This window comes from Zootoca vivipara, chromosome 12 (genome assembly GCF_965207765.1).
Source record: "Zootoca vivipara chromosome 12, rZooViv2.hap1.1, whole genome shotgun sequence".
In the NCBI taxonomy this organism is placed as follows: Eukaryota; Metazoa; Chordata; class Lepidosauria; order Squamata; family Lacertidae; genus Zootoca; species Zootoca vivipara.
The window spans coordinates 47,957,794-47,972,718 of NC_142595.1; the positions used below are offsets into that span (position 1 = coordinate 47,957,794).

General features: G+C 45.7%; 1 protein-coding gene across 1 annotated transcript; it reads left to right on the top strand.

Moving 5' to 3' along the window:
• The first annotated feature begins 1,729 nt into the window (after nucleotides 1-1,729).
• On the top strand, nucleotides 1,730-13,152 carry PABPN1 (poly(A) binding protein nuclear 1). Its single transcript, XM_035135613.3, has 7 exons — nucleotides 1,730-3,148; nucleotides 4,928-5,042; nucleotides 7,925-7,992; nucleotides 8,080-8,186; nucleotides 8,278-8,365; nucleotides 11,025-11,179; nucleotides 11,833-13,152. Exons 1-7 carry the CDS (start codon nucleotides 2,726-2,728, stop codon nucleotides 11,870-11,872), a joined length of 996 nt encoding a protein of 331 aa, XP_034991504.2. The 5' UTR covers nucleotides 1,730-2,725; the 3' UTR covers nucleotides 11,873-13,152.
• Nucleotides 13,153-14,925: the final 1,773 nt, after the last annotated feature.

A 14,925-nucleotide genomic window follows, 5' to 3' on the forward strand; every position in this document is an offset into this window, starting at 1 on the left:
ACAAACTTAGTTGGTCTCTAAGGTGCTACTGGAAGGAATTTTTTTTATTTTGTTTCGACAACATCAGACCAACACGGCTACCTACCTGTAACTAGACAATTCAGTGTCTTTGGGGATTAATTCCGAGTGACGGGATCCATTAAGCAATAGTCTCAAAGAACCAAGGAGCAGGTGAACGTTGAGGTTAAAGAAATATTTACAAAACACAACAGAAAGGCAGCCCCAACCCCAAAGTCCACCATGATCTGCTGACTTCCAGTTCCAATTAGAATGAGCGCCAGGAGTGGTAAGAGTACAAAAAAGAAAAGAAAAAGAAAACAATATTGTGAAAATGTAAACAAAGAAAGAAGCATTCATGGCACTCTGTGAGCCCAGTGTCACTTTGCGAGAATCACAAGAACAGCATTGGGCTCTCAGGGCGGCATGGGCGAGGATGCACAATGTCCTGTCCCCCCAAACTGCATCCAGAGCGACGACCCCCCCCAGTCCCCCATGCTACGCCTCTGGTCTAGCATTTGCCACAACATCCTTGAACTGCATGTGGTGGTTTTTAATCTTGTTGGCTGGTTGTAAGTCACTTTGCGTTGCTCTGGGGAAGGTAAAGCAACTAACAACTTCAACAAATAGCAATAATAATCATCTGCCCCCTTATTTTCAGATGGACTAGAATTCTGAGTTTCTTCTGGTGGTTGAACAGATTGGCAAGGAGACAGCAGACAGGAGGAGACGCTCGTTATTCAGCGGATGGACTTAATGTCTCTTGCTTATAAATAAGAGATTTCCCTGTCCAGTACTGTACTTGTAAATTTGCAAACATCCCTATGCATTTTTACTCAGAAGAAAACCCCACTTTTACTTTAAAATCCCATTTTGATGCAATATACTCCCGAGTAATTCTGCAAAGTGTAGCCAGCTCAGCAATCCTCTAAAGATAGGAAGCCGCCTTATATAGACCATTGGCCTATATAGTCCGAAACTGAGAGACAGCACATCTCTAGAGTTTAAGGCAGACAGTCTTTCCCTTCACCTGGAATCCTTTCAGACACGACTTTCTGCCCGCAAAGCAGAAAAGCTCTCCTGCCTGCCTCGTTTTGCTGCAAGTAATGCTAGCAGTCTGCTTAGAATTTAAATATCTGAAAGAGCCCATCAGAAAAATAATCCAGACAAAATGGTTTGCTAGCAGAGAGGCAGAAAAGCGTGGCTCTGGCCTGCTCACCCTGATAATGGAGTTTTGCCTTCAGCTCTCATGACCAAAAAGCTGCTGATAAGCCTCTACACCTCGTTCAATTTGTCTAACCTCCCTTTAAATCTGCCTTAGTCAAGCGCCACCCCAACACCCTGTGGCATCAAACGGCAAATATAAAGATCTGAAAACGCTGACAGCATTAAGATAAATTCAACAGTGTAAATAAGTTGTGACGGATTCAATAATGGAATACTGAATGGTATAGTTTTTGTAAAATATGCAGGGATTTATGATATGTAAAATGAACCATGGAAAGAGAAGAATGGAAGTCATTTAAGGATGTAAAACGAGTATTTTGAAGGAAATAACAGTCCGACTGCAGCAGCCATGGGAAACAGGGCCTTTTCAGTGGCGGCCCCATCTCCTGCAATTCCTTTCTGAGAGAAATACAACAGGCTTCATTAGTTCCAAGTTTTGAAGAAAGTTTTCCCTGGTTTTTAATTTAAAGTTTTATTGTATATTCTACTTCTCGATAGTGAAATGAATTTCTGTTTATTTAAAACTGTTTTATCGTACATTTGATTGTATGTTTTCATATTACTGCTACTATGGATAACATATTTCAATTTCAATAACATTGTATATATAACGTAGGGCCCCCCTGGGAAGGCTTGTAGGAGGCACGGAAGGCCGTTAAACGGCTTTTCCAGTACCGTAGCTACAGAGACGTTGGGGACATTAGCCAATGAAAAACTGCCGCTTCAAACGCGATTAGAGAAAAGGGCCCGGAACCAAAGCGGCGTTCTACCACTTACAGTAGAACATGAAGAATCTCTGCTTGGCCAATAGGAGAGCTATTCTCGATATGATTGGCACAACTCCATCCAAAGGTTTCAGACCCAATGAAAATACGAATGTATGTAATTGACAGGCATCTCACCCAATAATCACGTGAGGCGGGTCAAAAATGAAAAAGCAATCGTTATTTCACTGTTGCTAACCAATAATGTACCACGGTCCGATTGATTGACGCATCGAGTTAGTAGCGGAGAAGGCAGACTATGATAGTTTGTCTGCCCCAATGAGAACACTCCGATTTGGTCCTTCAGCGCCCTGACAAATCATTTTCCAGTACGTTTTGATTGGCGTGCTTGCTCTCCAATTCAACTTCACGACGGAGGCAAATCGGGCGGGCGGGAAACTTCGCGAAGCCACCCAATCATACAGAAACGCCGCTAAGGCGGGCGCAAGACGTTCCCGGACCAATCACTATTCCAAATTGCAAAAGGGAGGGGGTGCAAAAAAACCCACCAACCCTTGCCCAACTCCGATCCAATCGCCGATCGAAACCTTACGAGCGGCGGCTGTCCCGAGCCAATGCCTGCAGAGCCTGAGTTCGCGAGACCGCGGGCTGCCCCGCGGACCAATGGCAAGAGGGCGCCGGGCCTCGTGGGGAGCCAATGAGCGAAGCCGCGGGCGGGCGGCCAATCAGAGCGCGACGGCGGGCGGCTAGTGCGGCAGGCGGCTGCGGCGGGGTCTATGGCGTCCGTGCGGGGCACGAGCAGCGTCGGCGGCGGGCGAGGGGCCGCGGCGGCCTTGGGGGGCGAAGGGGAGCCCGGCGGGGGGCTGGTCGGGGCCCCTCCTTCCTCCCAGTACGGGAACGGGCTCGGGGGGAGCGGCCCCGAGGGGGAGCAGGGCGGGGGGCTCCGCGAGTTGGAGGAAGAGGAGGAGGAGGGGCTGCTCCTCGAGGCCGCGACGGGCGGAGGAGCCGCGGGCGGCGGCGGGATCCGAGGCTCCGGCCCCCGGGGCGCCCTTTCCTCCTCCTCCTCCTCCTCCCACGCGCCCTCCAGGGCCGGCCAGGCGGGAGTGGGGGGGCCCCACCACCACCCTCACTCCGAAGAGCTGGAGGAGGAGGCCGGCCTGGGAGAGAGCGACCCCGGAGACTCCGCCATCGAAGACCCGGTGAGTGGCCCCTGGGTACGCCGAGGAGAGGGGAAAGGGCCCGGTGAAGCCCGAGGCTTGAATTGCTTTCCCGCGTGATCTTTGTAACCCCCACCCCTCTCTTTCAGCGTAGCCTACCTCGCAGGAGTGTTGTGAGGCCTGGCTTATTTATTTGCTGCATTTATAGTCAGCCTTTCCCCAAGGAGTTCAAGGTGGCGCACGTGGCTCTCCCCACCCCATTTGATCATCGCAACCAACCTGTGTGGTAGGATAGGCTTGAGAGGTGTTGGCTAGCCGGAGGTCTCCCAGTGAGCTTCGTGGCTGAGTGGGAATTCGAACCCTTGTCTCCCAGTTCACATAGTTCGACCTTAGTCTAACCATTGCATTGCACTGGCTTAAGAGAAAGAGAGGGGTGGTGGATGAGGAGATAATGTGTGTTGAATAATAGAATTGTGGTGTTCAAAAGGACTGCAAGGTCATCTAGTCCAGTGTTTCCCAACCTTGTGCCTCCAGATGTTTTGGGGCTACAACTATCATCCCTAGCTAGCAACACCAGTGGTCAGGAATGATGGGAAGTGTAGTCCGAAAACAGCTGGAGGCACAAGGTTGGGAAACACTGATCTAGTCCAATCCCCTCGAATGCAGGAATCCTTAGCGTAATGTGGGGCTCAGACCCACAACCATGAGATTAAGTCTCTTACTTTATATATACTGGAAACAGTTGGAAAGATATGATTTTTCAGAAATTGCATACATGCCACACGTGGCTGCTTATTTGTTGCGTTTATATCCCACCTTTTCCTCCAAGAAACTTGAGGGTGTATGTGGTTTCCCCCCCCCCCCAAATACCCCCTATACAGTACAGTGGTGCTTCGGGTTACAGACACTTCAGGTTACAGACTCCGCTAACCCAGAAGTAGTACCTCAGGTTAAGAACTTTGCTTCAGGATGAGAACAGAAATTGCACGGCGGCAGCGGAGGCCCCATTAGCTAAAGTGGTACCTCAGGTCAGGTTAAGAACAGTTTCTGGTTAAGAACAGACCTCCAGAATGAATTAGGTTCTTAACCAGAGGCGCCACTGTAGTTACCACAACAACCCCACGAGGTAGGATTATGCTGAGAGGCAGTGAGTGGACCCAAGGTCATGCAGTGAGTGGGGGATTCAAACCCGGGTCTCTCAGGTCCTGGCTCACTGCTTCATAAGGAGAGAGCGTGGCTTCAGGGAGGAGATTCTTCTCTAATGGGGGATGGTGGGCAAAAAACGTACTGGAAGGTGATTGGAGAGTACATTCAGAATATTAATATGTGATGCTCAGTGATAGTGCAGAAGCAGTTTTAATTTGGACCTGCTGACTTGGGCAGATGAGAAGTTCATTATAGTGTAAAAATGGAGTCTGGGGTTGCCGTTTGGCAATTGGATGCAGATTATAGCTTTGACACTGATTTGTAGAAGCAAAAAAAGTGGGCAGAGCTAAGGCCCTGCGTAGTGGGTGGTGACAGTAAGATTGGAAAGAGCAGAGGTAGAGTGGGAAAATAGCTAAAACCGTGGGAAAGACAGATCTCTCAGGGAGAGATCAGACGAAGCAAATGCCGGCGGAGCTGTCTTGGCATAAACAAGTGGTTGGGGGTAGATAATTGTAAAATGTCTTACAGCAGCAACCTTGAAAAGTACCAGTAATCAGTGCCATTAAAGAAGTGGAAGAAGAGAAGGGAGTCTTGGTTGGTTTGAGCTCTTAAGAACTACTGCAATGTTTCTTAATTTGCTCCCCACTTTTCCTTGCCCATTCTTCCCACTCTCAGGAGTTGGAAGCCATTAAAGCTCGAGTGCGAGAGATGGAGGAGGAAGCAGAGAAGCTAAAAGAGCTGCAGAACGAAGTTGAGAAACAAATGAATATGAGCCCCCCGCCTGGCAACGGTAAGTCTCTTATAATTAATTTGTGCTCACTCCTCGTCTTCCCTCCCCTCCCCTCCCCTCCCCTCCTGCAAAAGGTGGCAAGTATTCAGATACGGGTGGTGGTGAGAAGTTTGGAATTGTGTAATGGGTAAGAAACATCTATACAGGTGTCTTAAGTACGCGAACGATATGTTATTACTGACACCTTGAGGCTCTTGAATTCTGTGTTGGCCAGATCAAATTGATGTCATCCCTCTTAGGCTATTGTTTAAAAGGACATGGGGAAATTACATTGGAACAAAGGAAGATGCTTTATCCTGAGTGGCACCCATGGTCCATCTAGCTCAGGTAGAAGGGTTTATGCACATCTTGAGTTGCTCTACCTGCAGAAAGGGCATTGATGTGGAATAGGCTAAATGGCTTTTCTGGGTGTTGGAGTTGTTCTGAGAGATCGGATTCATGGATTGATTGTTTTTAAAATATTTGTAAACCTCTCTTCCATGGGAAAATATAGCAAGGCAGGATATGGCACGAAGACAAAAAACAAAAAAAAGGTTTAATTTCCTTGGCATTGTCTTTTTTAAAAATATATTTATTGATTTTAACACATAAAACACAAAAATAGAAAATACCAAACAAAATACAAAAAGCAAAAGAAACCACATTTATCCTAACATTTTTGACTTCCTCATGTCCCTCCTAATTGTGTTTCATTATATATCATCCTTAGTAATTTCTCAATCATACTTCAACCATCTTATTTTTACCTTAGCAAATTATAATTCAATCCTTTTATTAATTCCTTAACAAACATTTCATATCTTATTTCACACTTATATCTAAATCTTAATATACTATAATATCTCTACAAATCCTCCCCTACAACCTCCATGTACTTCCAAATCTTATATTAAACATTTCCAGTATTACAATTATTTCTTAAATACACTTTGAATTTCTTCCAATCTTCTTACTTGGCATTGCCTTTACAGGGATTTGTAAAAATCCCAGTTTGGGCTCTGGTATACATTAGCTAACCAGAGGCTAGAATTAAAACATTTTACAAGCAGCAGCATTACTGAAGTACAAGAAATTACCTATCAATATGAGGCACTTTCATTGCACTGTTTTCAACAGCTGCTAAAGACTTATTTTGGTTAAGCAAGCCAGACATGTACGTAACTTTATTGTGTCTACTTGTTTTAAAACAAGATAAAAGCAGCATAGAGCTAGAACTATTCCGGTGCAGAACGGGACAAAGCAAGCTACTCTCCTCAACAATTAGGATAAATGGAAGGTTACCTTGATGCCTTTAAAATTCACTTCAGGAAATTCATTTTTCCCTTGTCAGCAGAGGACATGGGAGTGTGTTTTAGATGATACGCATTTACCCCATTCATTTATCGGCTGTGGGGTTCCAAATTCTGTGCGAGTCTTGTGGCACTGAAGTGGGATGAATGATTTATTTGTTTCATAAAATATATTTACAACCCTACTTTAAAACATAAACATTAAAAATACTTGAACTTTCTAAGCATCTGAGTAGGTGTGTCTAACAGGTACCTGCTGGATCTCAAAAGGCAGGGAGTTCCAAAGTGTAGGCGCTGCCACCACACTTAACAGTCAAGTTCTTACAAATGCAGAACACCTGGGGTAGAGAAAGGAAGTTGCTTAAAGCACCTCCAAACCTCTGATTCTCCATCACAAATGGATGTGTGCAAGTGAGACTCAGGTAAGGGTGTGAATGTGCCGACTCTGCAATGACATTATTTTAGCAAACAGCTTTGCGGAGATGGCCTGATTAAGGCTGGATTGTTTTGCTGTATCAGATGTGTAGCTAGTCGCTTTTGAATATAGTTTTCTAGAAGGGCAGGATAGAAGTTGTTAAATAAATCTTAAAAAATTAAAATGTAGCTGTGCCTCAAGTCTGGAGACTTGTTTTGCCAGGTGTCTTGTGCCAAAGTAAGATGTGCTTGTGTAGATGAGAGCCATTTTGCAGATGAGTGAAGAGGTGTTTCAGCTCTTACAACATCAACATTGTTTGGCTAAGGATTTTGAGCTGGCTTCTTCCTCTTTCCCACCCACCCCCTTTGCAAGACGCTTCAATCAGTCAAATACAGGCTGGTGCTGATTGGGAGTTGTAGTCCAGCAAAATCTGGAGGGCACCAAATTTTGCTTTATATCCAGGAAGTCTCTGATTTAACCTCTGGCATCCCCAGGTAGACCTGGCAATGCCCCCCCCCCCCGAAATCCTGGAGAATTGCTGCCACAAAGGTGGCTTCCTTTGTTCCTAGTTAAAATTGTTCAAACCAACTTTCAGATGCTAAAAGAAAGGTGCCGTGTTGTACTTACCTGGAGAGAGAATTCCATGCAGAGGGTTTGTGAGGCTGGTGGTGTCGCAGTCAGAAACAGTGTCAAGATTGTTTTGCCCAGGTGCTGGGCCTTTCCCCGCCTCATTTTGTTGCTTTCCAGCAGACTTGGCTAGCCACTTCTGGAGGAAGTGCTGGCCAATCAGCATGTGCCTTTCCCCGGGCCCCAGAATCATTGGAGGCAATTCTTCCACCTCCAGCATTTTTCCGGCTTTACGCCAGGGTTTGAAATTTGCCAGGTGCATTTTGCACCTGGCTATCGGCCACTGGGGGCCAAGTGAAGATGCCCGGGCAGTTTCCACCATCTGGAGGTGCATGCCTGGGGATCCTTGGATCTTGACTGTTTTCACACACTAGCAACACATCCTGTAGAATTCTATCTGTTATATTTTATCTGCACTATCGGAACGAATTTCAGGAACCAAAAGGTTGTATTGAAAAATACGATTTTCGAGCCATCTGGTCCGTTTATTGGTGGCCAGCTTATATCTCCGAGTATCTTACCACTGCCTTACACTGTTTCTTTCTCCCCAGCTGGCCCAGTCATCATGTCTTTAGAAGAAAAGATGGAAGCAGATGCCAGGTCCATATATGTAGGCAACGTAAGTCTGTTCCCTGCAGCCCAGCTCAATCAGGAGGCCAAGAGAAGTATCTTGGGTTTCCTCACCATTCTCTATCCTCGGTTTCAGGTGGATTATGGGGCGACAGCAGAGGAGCTGGAGGCTCACTTCCACGGCTGTGGCTCCGTCAACCGGGTGACCATCCTCTGTGATAAGTTCACCGGCCATCCCAAGGGGTGAGTGCGTGTGACGAGAGAGGGAAGCTGGGTGTGTTTTTTCCTCGCGGTGAGTGATTGCCTTTTAAGCCTGCCCATTCTCTCTCCCCAGGTTTGCCTACATTGAATTCTCGGACAAGGAGTCGGTGAGGACATCTTTAGCGTTAGATGAGTCGCTGTTCAGGGGAAGGCAGATTAAGGTGTGTACACTCTTTGACCAGGCCCTTTCCCCCTCTGAAACGTCATTTTGTGGGTGAGAAGTTTGTATAGTGCGGTGGCTGGGCGATGAAGGCTCTGAGTTGCTGGAATTGTTTTTGAATTTATTTATTTTTACTGACACTTAATTCAGAACTACACAAAAATTCATGCCCATTACAAAGTAACTTTTAATAATATAAACAGCTACTTAGTCTAAAAAAGAACAAAGGCAGAAAGGAGAAAAGGCAAGAAGAAGGAAAAGAGAGAAGAGAGAATAAAAGAGAAAAGGCAAGAAGAAGGAAAAGAGAGAAAGAAAAGATTAGAGAAAGACAAGAATAAAAAGCACTTCTGGCCTTCTGGCCTGCAGCTATAGTATTCACTCCTTAAGATCCAACCATTCTATCTTCTATAGACCAGTATTTTTTCAATTTTCAAATCCAGCTATTACAAGTTGATTTTCTCTTTCACACAAAAAGCCCATAAGAAAGTTCTAATCCTTAAGACATGTCCTTAATTATTTTTCTCTGATTAAACATGTAAACTTTGCCACTTCAGCTGAGTCCAACAGTATTACCAGCCATTCTTCTACAGTGAGTAAGGCTGTATCTTTCCATATTTGTGCATGTAGCAATCTCGCCGCTATAATCGTACATTGGAATAATTGTCCATAACCCTTTTCCAGTTGTATATCATAGAATCATAGAATTTCAGAGTAGGAAGGGACCCTGAGGATCATCTATTCCAACTACTTGCAATGCAGGAATATGCAGCGACAATCCCATACATATTCCTGCATGGATCAATCCTGCAACCTTTGTGTTATCAACACCACACTTTAACCATTAACCCTAAAAAAGAAGAGTTCTGGCTTCAATTCAATATTAACCTTTAAAATCCAATATTTTAAAGGTCAATATTTGTATCCAATATTTTTTACCCTTTTTACGTGTCCACTAAGCATGATCGAATGTCCCTTCACGTTCTTGGCATTTTCAGCAAACATTTGAAGCACCTTTATACATTCTGAATAGTTTCTCAGGAGTTAAATACCAGCGATGCATCATTTTATGAAAATTATCTATAAGATCATATAACCCAATGTAAATTCTAACTGCTTCGTCCACATATGTCCCCACCGTTCTGCCTGTATATTATAACCAAAATTTGTGAGGTACTTGATTTGGATCTCGCACATCTTTTCTGGATGATAGACAGTGTGAAGAACTCTAGTGATACTCACACCACTGATATTCTTGCATTTCCTTTATTATCTTGCCTTTCTGCTGCTGAAATCTGTGCTCGCAAGTACCTTTGAGCAGGGAAATACTTAAGTTACTCTGTAAAGAATCGCATCCCTGGATATAAATTTTACTTGGAGGGTGAAAGCTAGTGTGTCACAGTGGTTAGGGGGTCTGCCTGGGACCAGGAAGCTGGGGATCAAACCTCCAGTTGGCCTCTCTGGGTGTCCTTGGGGGCCAGTGGCTGCCTCTCAGCCTAACCTACCTCTTAGGGCTGTTGATGGGATTTTATATACCACCTTGAGTTCCTTGCGGGGAAAAGGTGGGGTATACATGCAATATATGAAATGCAAGAAAGCAGTTAAAGACAGAAAAGAAAAGAAAACTTGGGAATTGTGGGCTGACTATTTCATCTATGAATTGCTTTCTACGGAAACATGTAACGCAATTGCGATACGTAAGCATGGTGGCGACACGGGTGGCGCTGTGGTCTAAAACACAGAGCCTAGGGCTTGCCAAACGGAAGGTCGGCGATTTGAATCTCCACGACGGGATGAGCTCCCATTGCTCGGTCCCAGCTCCTGCCCACCTAGCAGTTTGAAAGCACGTCAAGTGCAAGTAGATAAATAGGTACTGCTCCGGCGGGAAGGTAAACGGTGTTTCCGTGCACTGCTCTGGTTCGCCAGAAGCGGCTTAGTCATGCTGGCCACATGACCCGGAAGCTGTCTGCGGACAAATGCCAGCTCCCTCGCCCTATAGAGCAGGATGAGTGCCGCAACCCCAGAGTCATCTGCGACTGGACCTAATGGTCAGGGCTACCTTTACCCTTAAGCAGAGTTTAAAAACAATTGCATAAGGGACTTAGAAACATTTACCTTTTAAACCTAAAAGTACCTTTCCAAAAAAACCAGTCTTTTTTGTTGGGGACAATTCAAAGGGAAATTCCCAGGTATCAAAAAAAAATATTTATGTATGCTACTACTGTGGCCCAATAATGGCAGCTTTAACTGATGGAAAACACACAGCTTGCAGATTTAAGATATAGGATAAGAGAACAAGAAGAATACACATTTAAAGAAGACTAGGAAATGTTTACTGAATATATGGGTGAAAATTGTGTTCGTTTAAAAACACTGGTAGCATTAAGTTAAATTCAACAGTGTAAATAAGGTTTGATGGATGTAACAATGGATTACTGAATGGTTGAGTTCATCTAGAATATGCAGGGATGTATGGAATTCAAAACGAACCACCGAAAGAGAAGAAGGGAAGTCATTGATTTAAGGTTGTTTAAATGAATATTTTGAAAAGAAAATGTAATGAAAATTATATATAAAAAGTTGCAGAAGGATGGGCTGGGGGTGGTTTCTGGGGTGGTGCCTACCCTTACTCGTGAGGCTAAGGGGATCTTGTCCTTTTGAAGGTGATTCCCAAACGGACCAACCGCCCTGGGATCAGCACCACAGACCGGGGTTTCCCCCGGACCCGGTACAGAGGGAGAGGATCCGGCTACAGCAGTTCTCGGGCCCGTTTCTACAGCGGCTTTAGCAGCAGGCCACCCCGAGGGCGCGCTTACAGGTCTGGCACGACGGTGGCGGAAGGTTGGGGGGGAGGCGCTTCTACACTCCTGCCTTGCAGGGGTTCCTGTGGGGTGGCGGCTGGAGTAGGGGAGATCTATTGGCTTAGAGTGGGAGGACTCTTGATGCCCCCAGACTGGAAGTAGACTGCAGCACCAAGTGAGAGGTGACGGGCTGGGAACCACGACTGCTCTTTTAAGCAGCAGCGCTGAGACAAAACGACTTTGTAACTTGAATCAGCATTTTAATGACATTTCCAGTTGTAGATGCTGCTGGATTTGGGACTTCGAAGGAGGAAGCAATTCCAAGTATTGGAGTTGGGTCAGTTTTAATGTCACATTGCCAGTATTTTGAGTGTTCTTCAATCAGATTTGTTAACTTTGGAAAGCCAGAGTTTTGGGTTGGGTTATTATTATTATTATCATTAGGTGGTCAGGTTCTCAATCTCGGGCTTTAGAAGTTTTTAGTCAGGACAGAAACTTTGGAAGCCAGAAAAGAAACTTAAGAACTCAAAACCTGGGCTCGCACAGACCAAAAGCAAGCCATTCTCAAGGAGCTGAGCCTTGTCCCAACTCCAAGGTCTTTAGGGTTTTGAGTTACTTAGCAAACCTTTCATCTATCTTTCATTAACCTGTGTCCTTCTTCTCTCCACAGGGGCCGGGCCAGAGCGACCTCATGGTATTCCCCTTACTAAAAACAAAAAAGTGGTTGTTTTAGGAAGGAGGAAAAAAAAAGAAAAAAAATGAAGATTGTTACCATGACGGAAAAAAAAAATACTGTTGGTGGGAGGTGGAAGTTTCTAATGCTGTGCAGAGAAAGAGGGCTGACTTATTGGGAGGGGGGAAGATGTAAACATGGGGCAGGGGGTCAAATCCTGTTGTCAAATTTCCACCTGCTGGTATTGCTGACTTGAGCCCCGTCCCCCACCCCACCCCGTCCAGCCCCTCTTCCTTTTCTCTTCCATCTGCAGAGATTGTTGGGCACAACCGAGCCATTCTTCCTCTCATGCCTTTTTTAATTGTTGCCCTACATTTGGGGGAGGGGGCAGATGTGGGGGGAGGGTTTGCCGACACCCCGAAATCTTTTGTGATACTATTTGTGTGTGTGTGTGAGAGAGAGAGTTTCGTAGTTTTTGTTCATCTTCCCAACCTTTCCTTCTGCAGCCTTTGCCCATTCGGTATGCCTGTGTCCCCCCTCCCTCTCTTGTGTGCTTGGTTCTCCCCAAATCTCATTTGCTTCCCTTCCCCTTTGCTTCAGGAATTGGCAGGGAGGGGGACCTGGGGTTCCTGCCTCCCGCGGTGACGATCCTGCCCGTTTCGAGACGTCCTCCACCCTCTTTCTCACTTTGGGCAGACAAGTCTCTCTTGGCATCCCTTTCTAGGTGTGTGTATGTGTATGTGTGTCTACGTCAGACAGGGGAGCCTGCCTTGGGGTTTTCCCTTACCCCATTGATCCTTGTCCCCAGACTCCCCAATGGAGAAATGCTAATTTTAAAACAGGCTGGCGGGTGGGGAAGCTCCTGCAAAAATAGGCACCCCTCACTCAGAGCCATACATAACTGCGACTGTGTCCCTTTTTGCTCTTCCTGTCTTTGCCCCTGCGTCGCTGCCTCTCCCTCCCACCTCCCCCTGGGGGTATGTTATATGCCTTGTTTGAGTGTCTTTATCTTTACAGGTTTCTCTATTTTTTAGCCTGAAGAAATGACACCGAAACCTGAAGCTGTAGAGACCAGGGGCCGGGGAGAGGACACCCTTTTTGGGGGCAGGGGATGGGGGGATGGAGGGGGTGGGGAGGAATTGAGGCCCATATTTCCATGTGGGAGAATGGTTTTTTTAAAATAAAAAAAGAGAGAAAGAGGGAGGAGATCCAGATTGGGAGGGGGGGCAGGGAAGAGGAAAGGGGGAGAAATAGAATAAAATGTTATGAGGGCAAAAAAAAAAATTAATAAAAAATAAAGATGTTTTTTGGAAGAAAGATGAGTGTTGAGTGATTTTTTAAATTAGTTTTCAATTACAATCCAGTAATAGCCTCATTATAACAATTCCAATTTATAATACCAATCATTTATAATGCCAATCATTCAAATATTGGATTATATAATTTAGATAAAGTGGCGTCCACCAGATTTGATGATTTGGTTATTTTCTTTATTTCTGCATTCCATAACCTTACCAATTTCCATTGCATTCTGGTCATCATAATAATCCCTTATACAACAAATGCAGCATTAATAGCTTCTACAGTATTCATGTTGGCCCATTAAATGATTTATAAAACTGCAAGTGAAGTACTCAAACTATATCCTCCTTCCTGTGTGGGGCAGTTAATCTATCTTTCTGTGGTGTTTCTTCCTGTCCTTGTAAGATGTTATGTCTTCCTTTCCCCCAGTTGTTGCCGTTTCCCGGCAGGCCTTGGGCGGGGCTGGTGAGTACTGAGTGATCTTGCAGCCAGGACTCCCGGGTTCCACTCATACGAATAAAGACACATAACCTCTTCCTTTTGGAAAATTTAATTTAATTTCTTGTGCACTTTAACTGCTTTCCTCAAAGCAGGAAGTTGATTTTAGAAATTGTTTAAGAGCACAGTTCAGGACCTCTGCCGCTCCTTAGCAAGCAAGCAGCTCCTCTCTGGCTGATAGAAATATCACCTGCATCAAGTTGCCTTCAGCCAGATTGGAAACACACACACACACACACACACACACACACACACACACACACACACACACACAGTGGCTGCAGTGTCAGGGATGAGCTGTGGCAGCTGCATTCCCTTTTTTTAGTTAGCCGCAGAGCACCAATGTGGCCATTGTCTGTTCCTGTGGGACTGTGGCAGGTAATCCTTAGTGAGCAAGCAATTGAGTTTGCAAACCAGGCGCTTCGAGCGAGGAAACAAGCTAGGAGACTGCTCGGATGCCGGTGGAGGAAAAGCGGTCTAAAACAAGTGGACACTGGTGAGGGCTAAACATTGAGCCTCCTTGGTGGCAGTGAAGGCAGAAAAGAAGGTATATTTTGCTGCCTCCACTGTTCTGGGTCCTGTCTGGCCTGAAGGAGGTGGTGGAACAGACGGAAGCTCACTGTTGACTTGTTTGCAAAGCATTTTGAAGATGAATCTGCTTTAATCCCCTGGAACCTTGGCTGCTGTTAACGGCAGATGGATCTCAAGGCTTTTCCAGAACACAGTCTAGTCCTGTCGCATTGGATGAGTTTCGCTTAGTAAGGCTCCGTGGACAAGGCCGCATGTACTCTGGGCCCTTTCCTAAGGAGGCATTAATCCAGCGCTCTGGCCCAGCCAGTTGTCTCTTCCCTGTTAGTTTTTATCAGCCACAAGGGCCAAGGAGCCAGAGCTCAGGTGGCTGTCCTGCCTGACCCAAACAACTGGAGGTGAATGCCTCCTTTGAAAAGAGGGAAATGTTAAGTAACTACTGGGCAGTTGCCAATCTCCCTTTGGGAAGGGTTCTAGAGCAGGTGGTGGTGGACCAGATCCAGAAGCTCTTGGGATAACAACTGATTTTCTAGATCCATTCCAATCGGGGTTTGGGCACAGAAACTGCTTTGATTGCCCTATGTCTGGGGTGGCCAACTCCCAAGAGACTGCGATCTACTCACAGAGTTAAAAGCGTGGTGATCTATCCCCTTTTGGGGGGTTCAGGTCAAAGTTGAGCTTTTGGGGGGGGAGGAAGAAAGCCCTGTTTCTTTGGGGTGCAGGGAAAAATCCAATGTTGTTCAGCTGCTTTGGGGGGAGCCA

Coding starts and splice junctions, on each gene's coding strand:
- PABPN1 (XM_035135613.3), top strand. CDS start 2,726: ATGGCGTCCGTGCGGGGCACGAGCAGCGTCGGCGGCGGGCGAGGGGCC. Junction 3,149..4,927: donor ACTCCGCCATCGAAGACCCG/GTGAGTGGCCCC, acceptor TCCCACTCTCAG/GAGTTGGAAGCCATTAAAGC. Junction 11,180..11,832: donor CCCCGAGGGCGCGCTTACAG/GTCTGGCACGAC, acceptor TTCTCTCCACAG/GGGCCGGGCCAGAGCGACCT.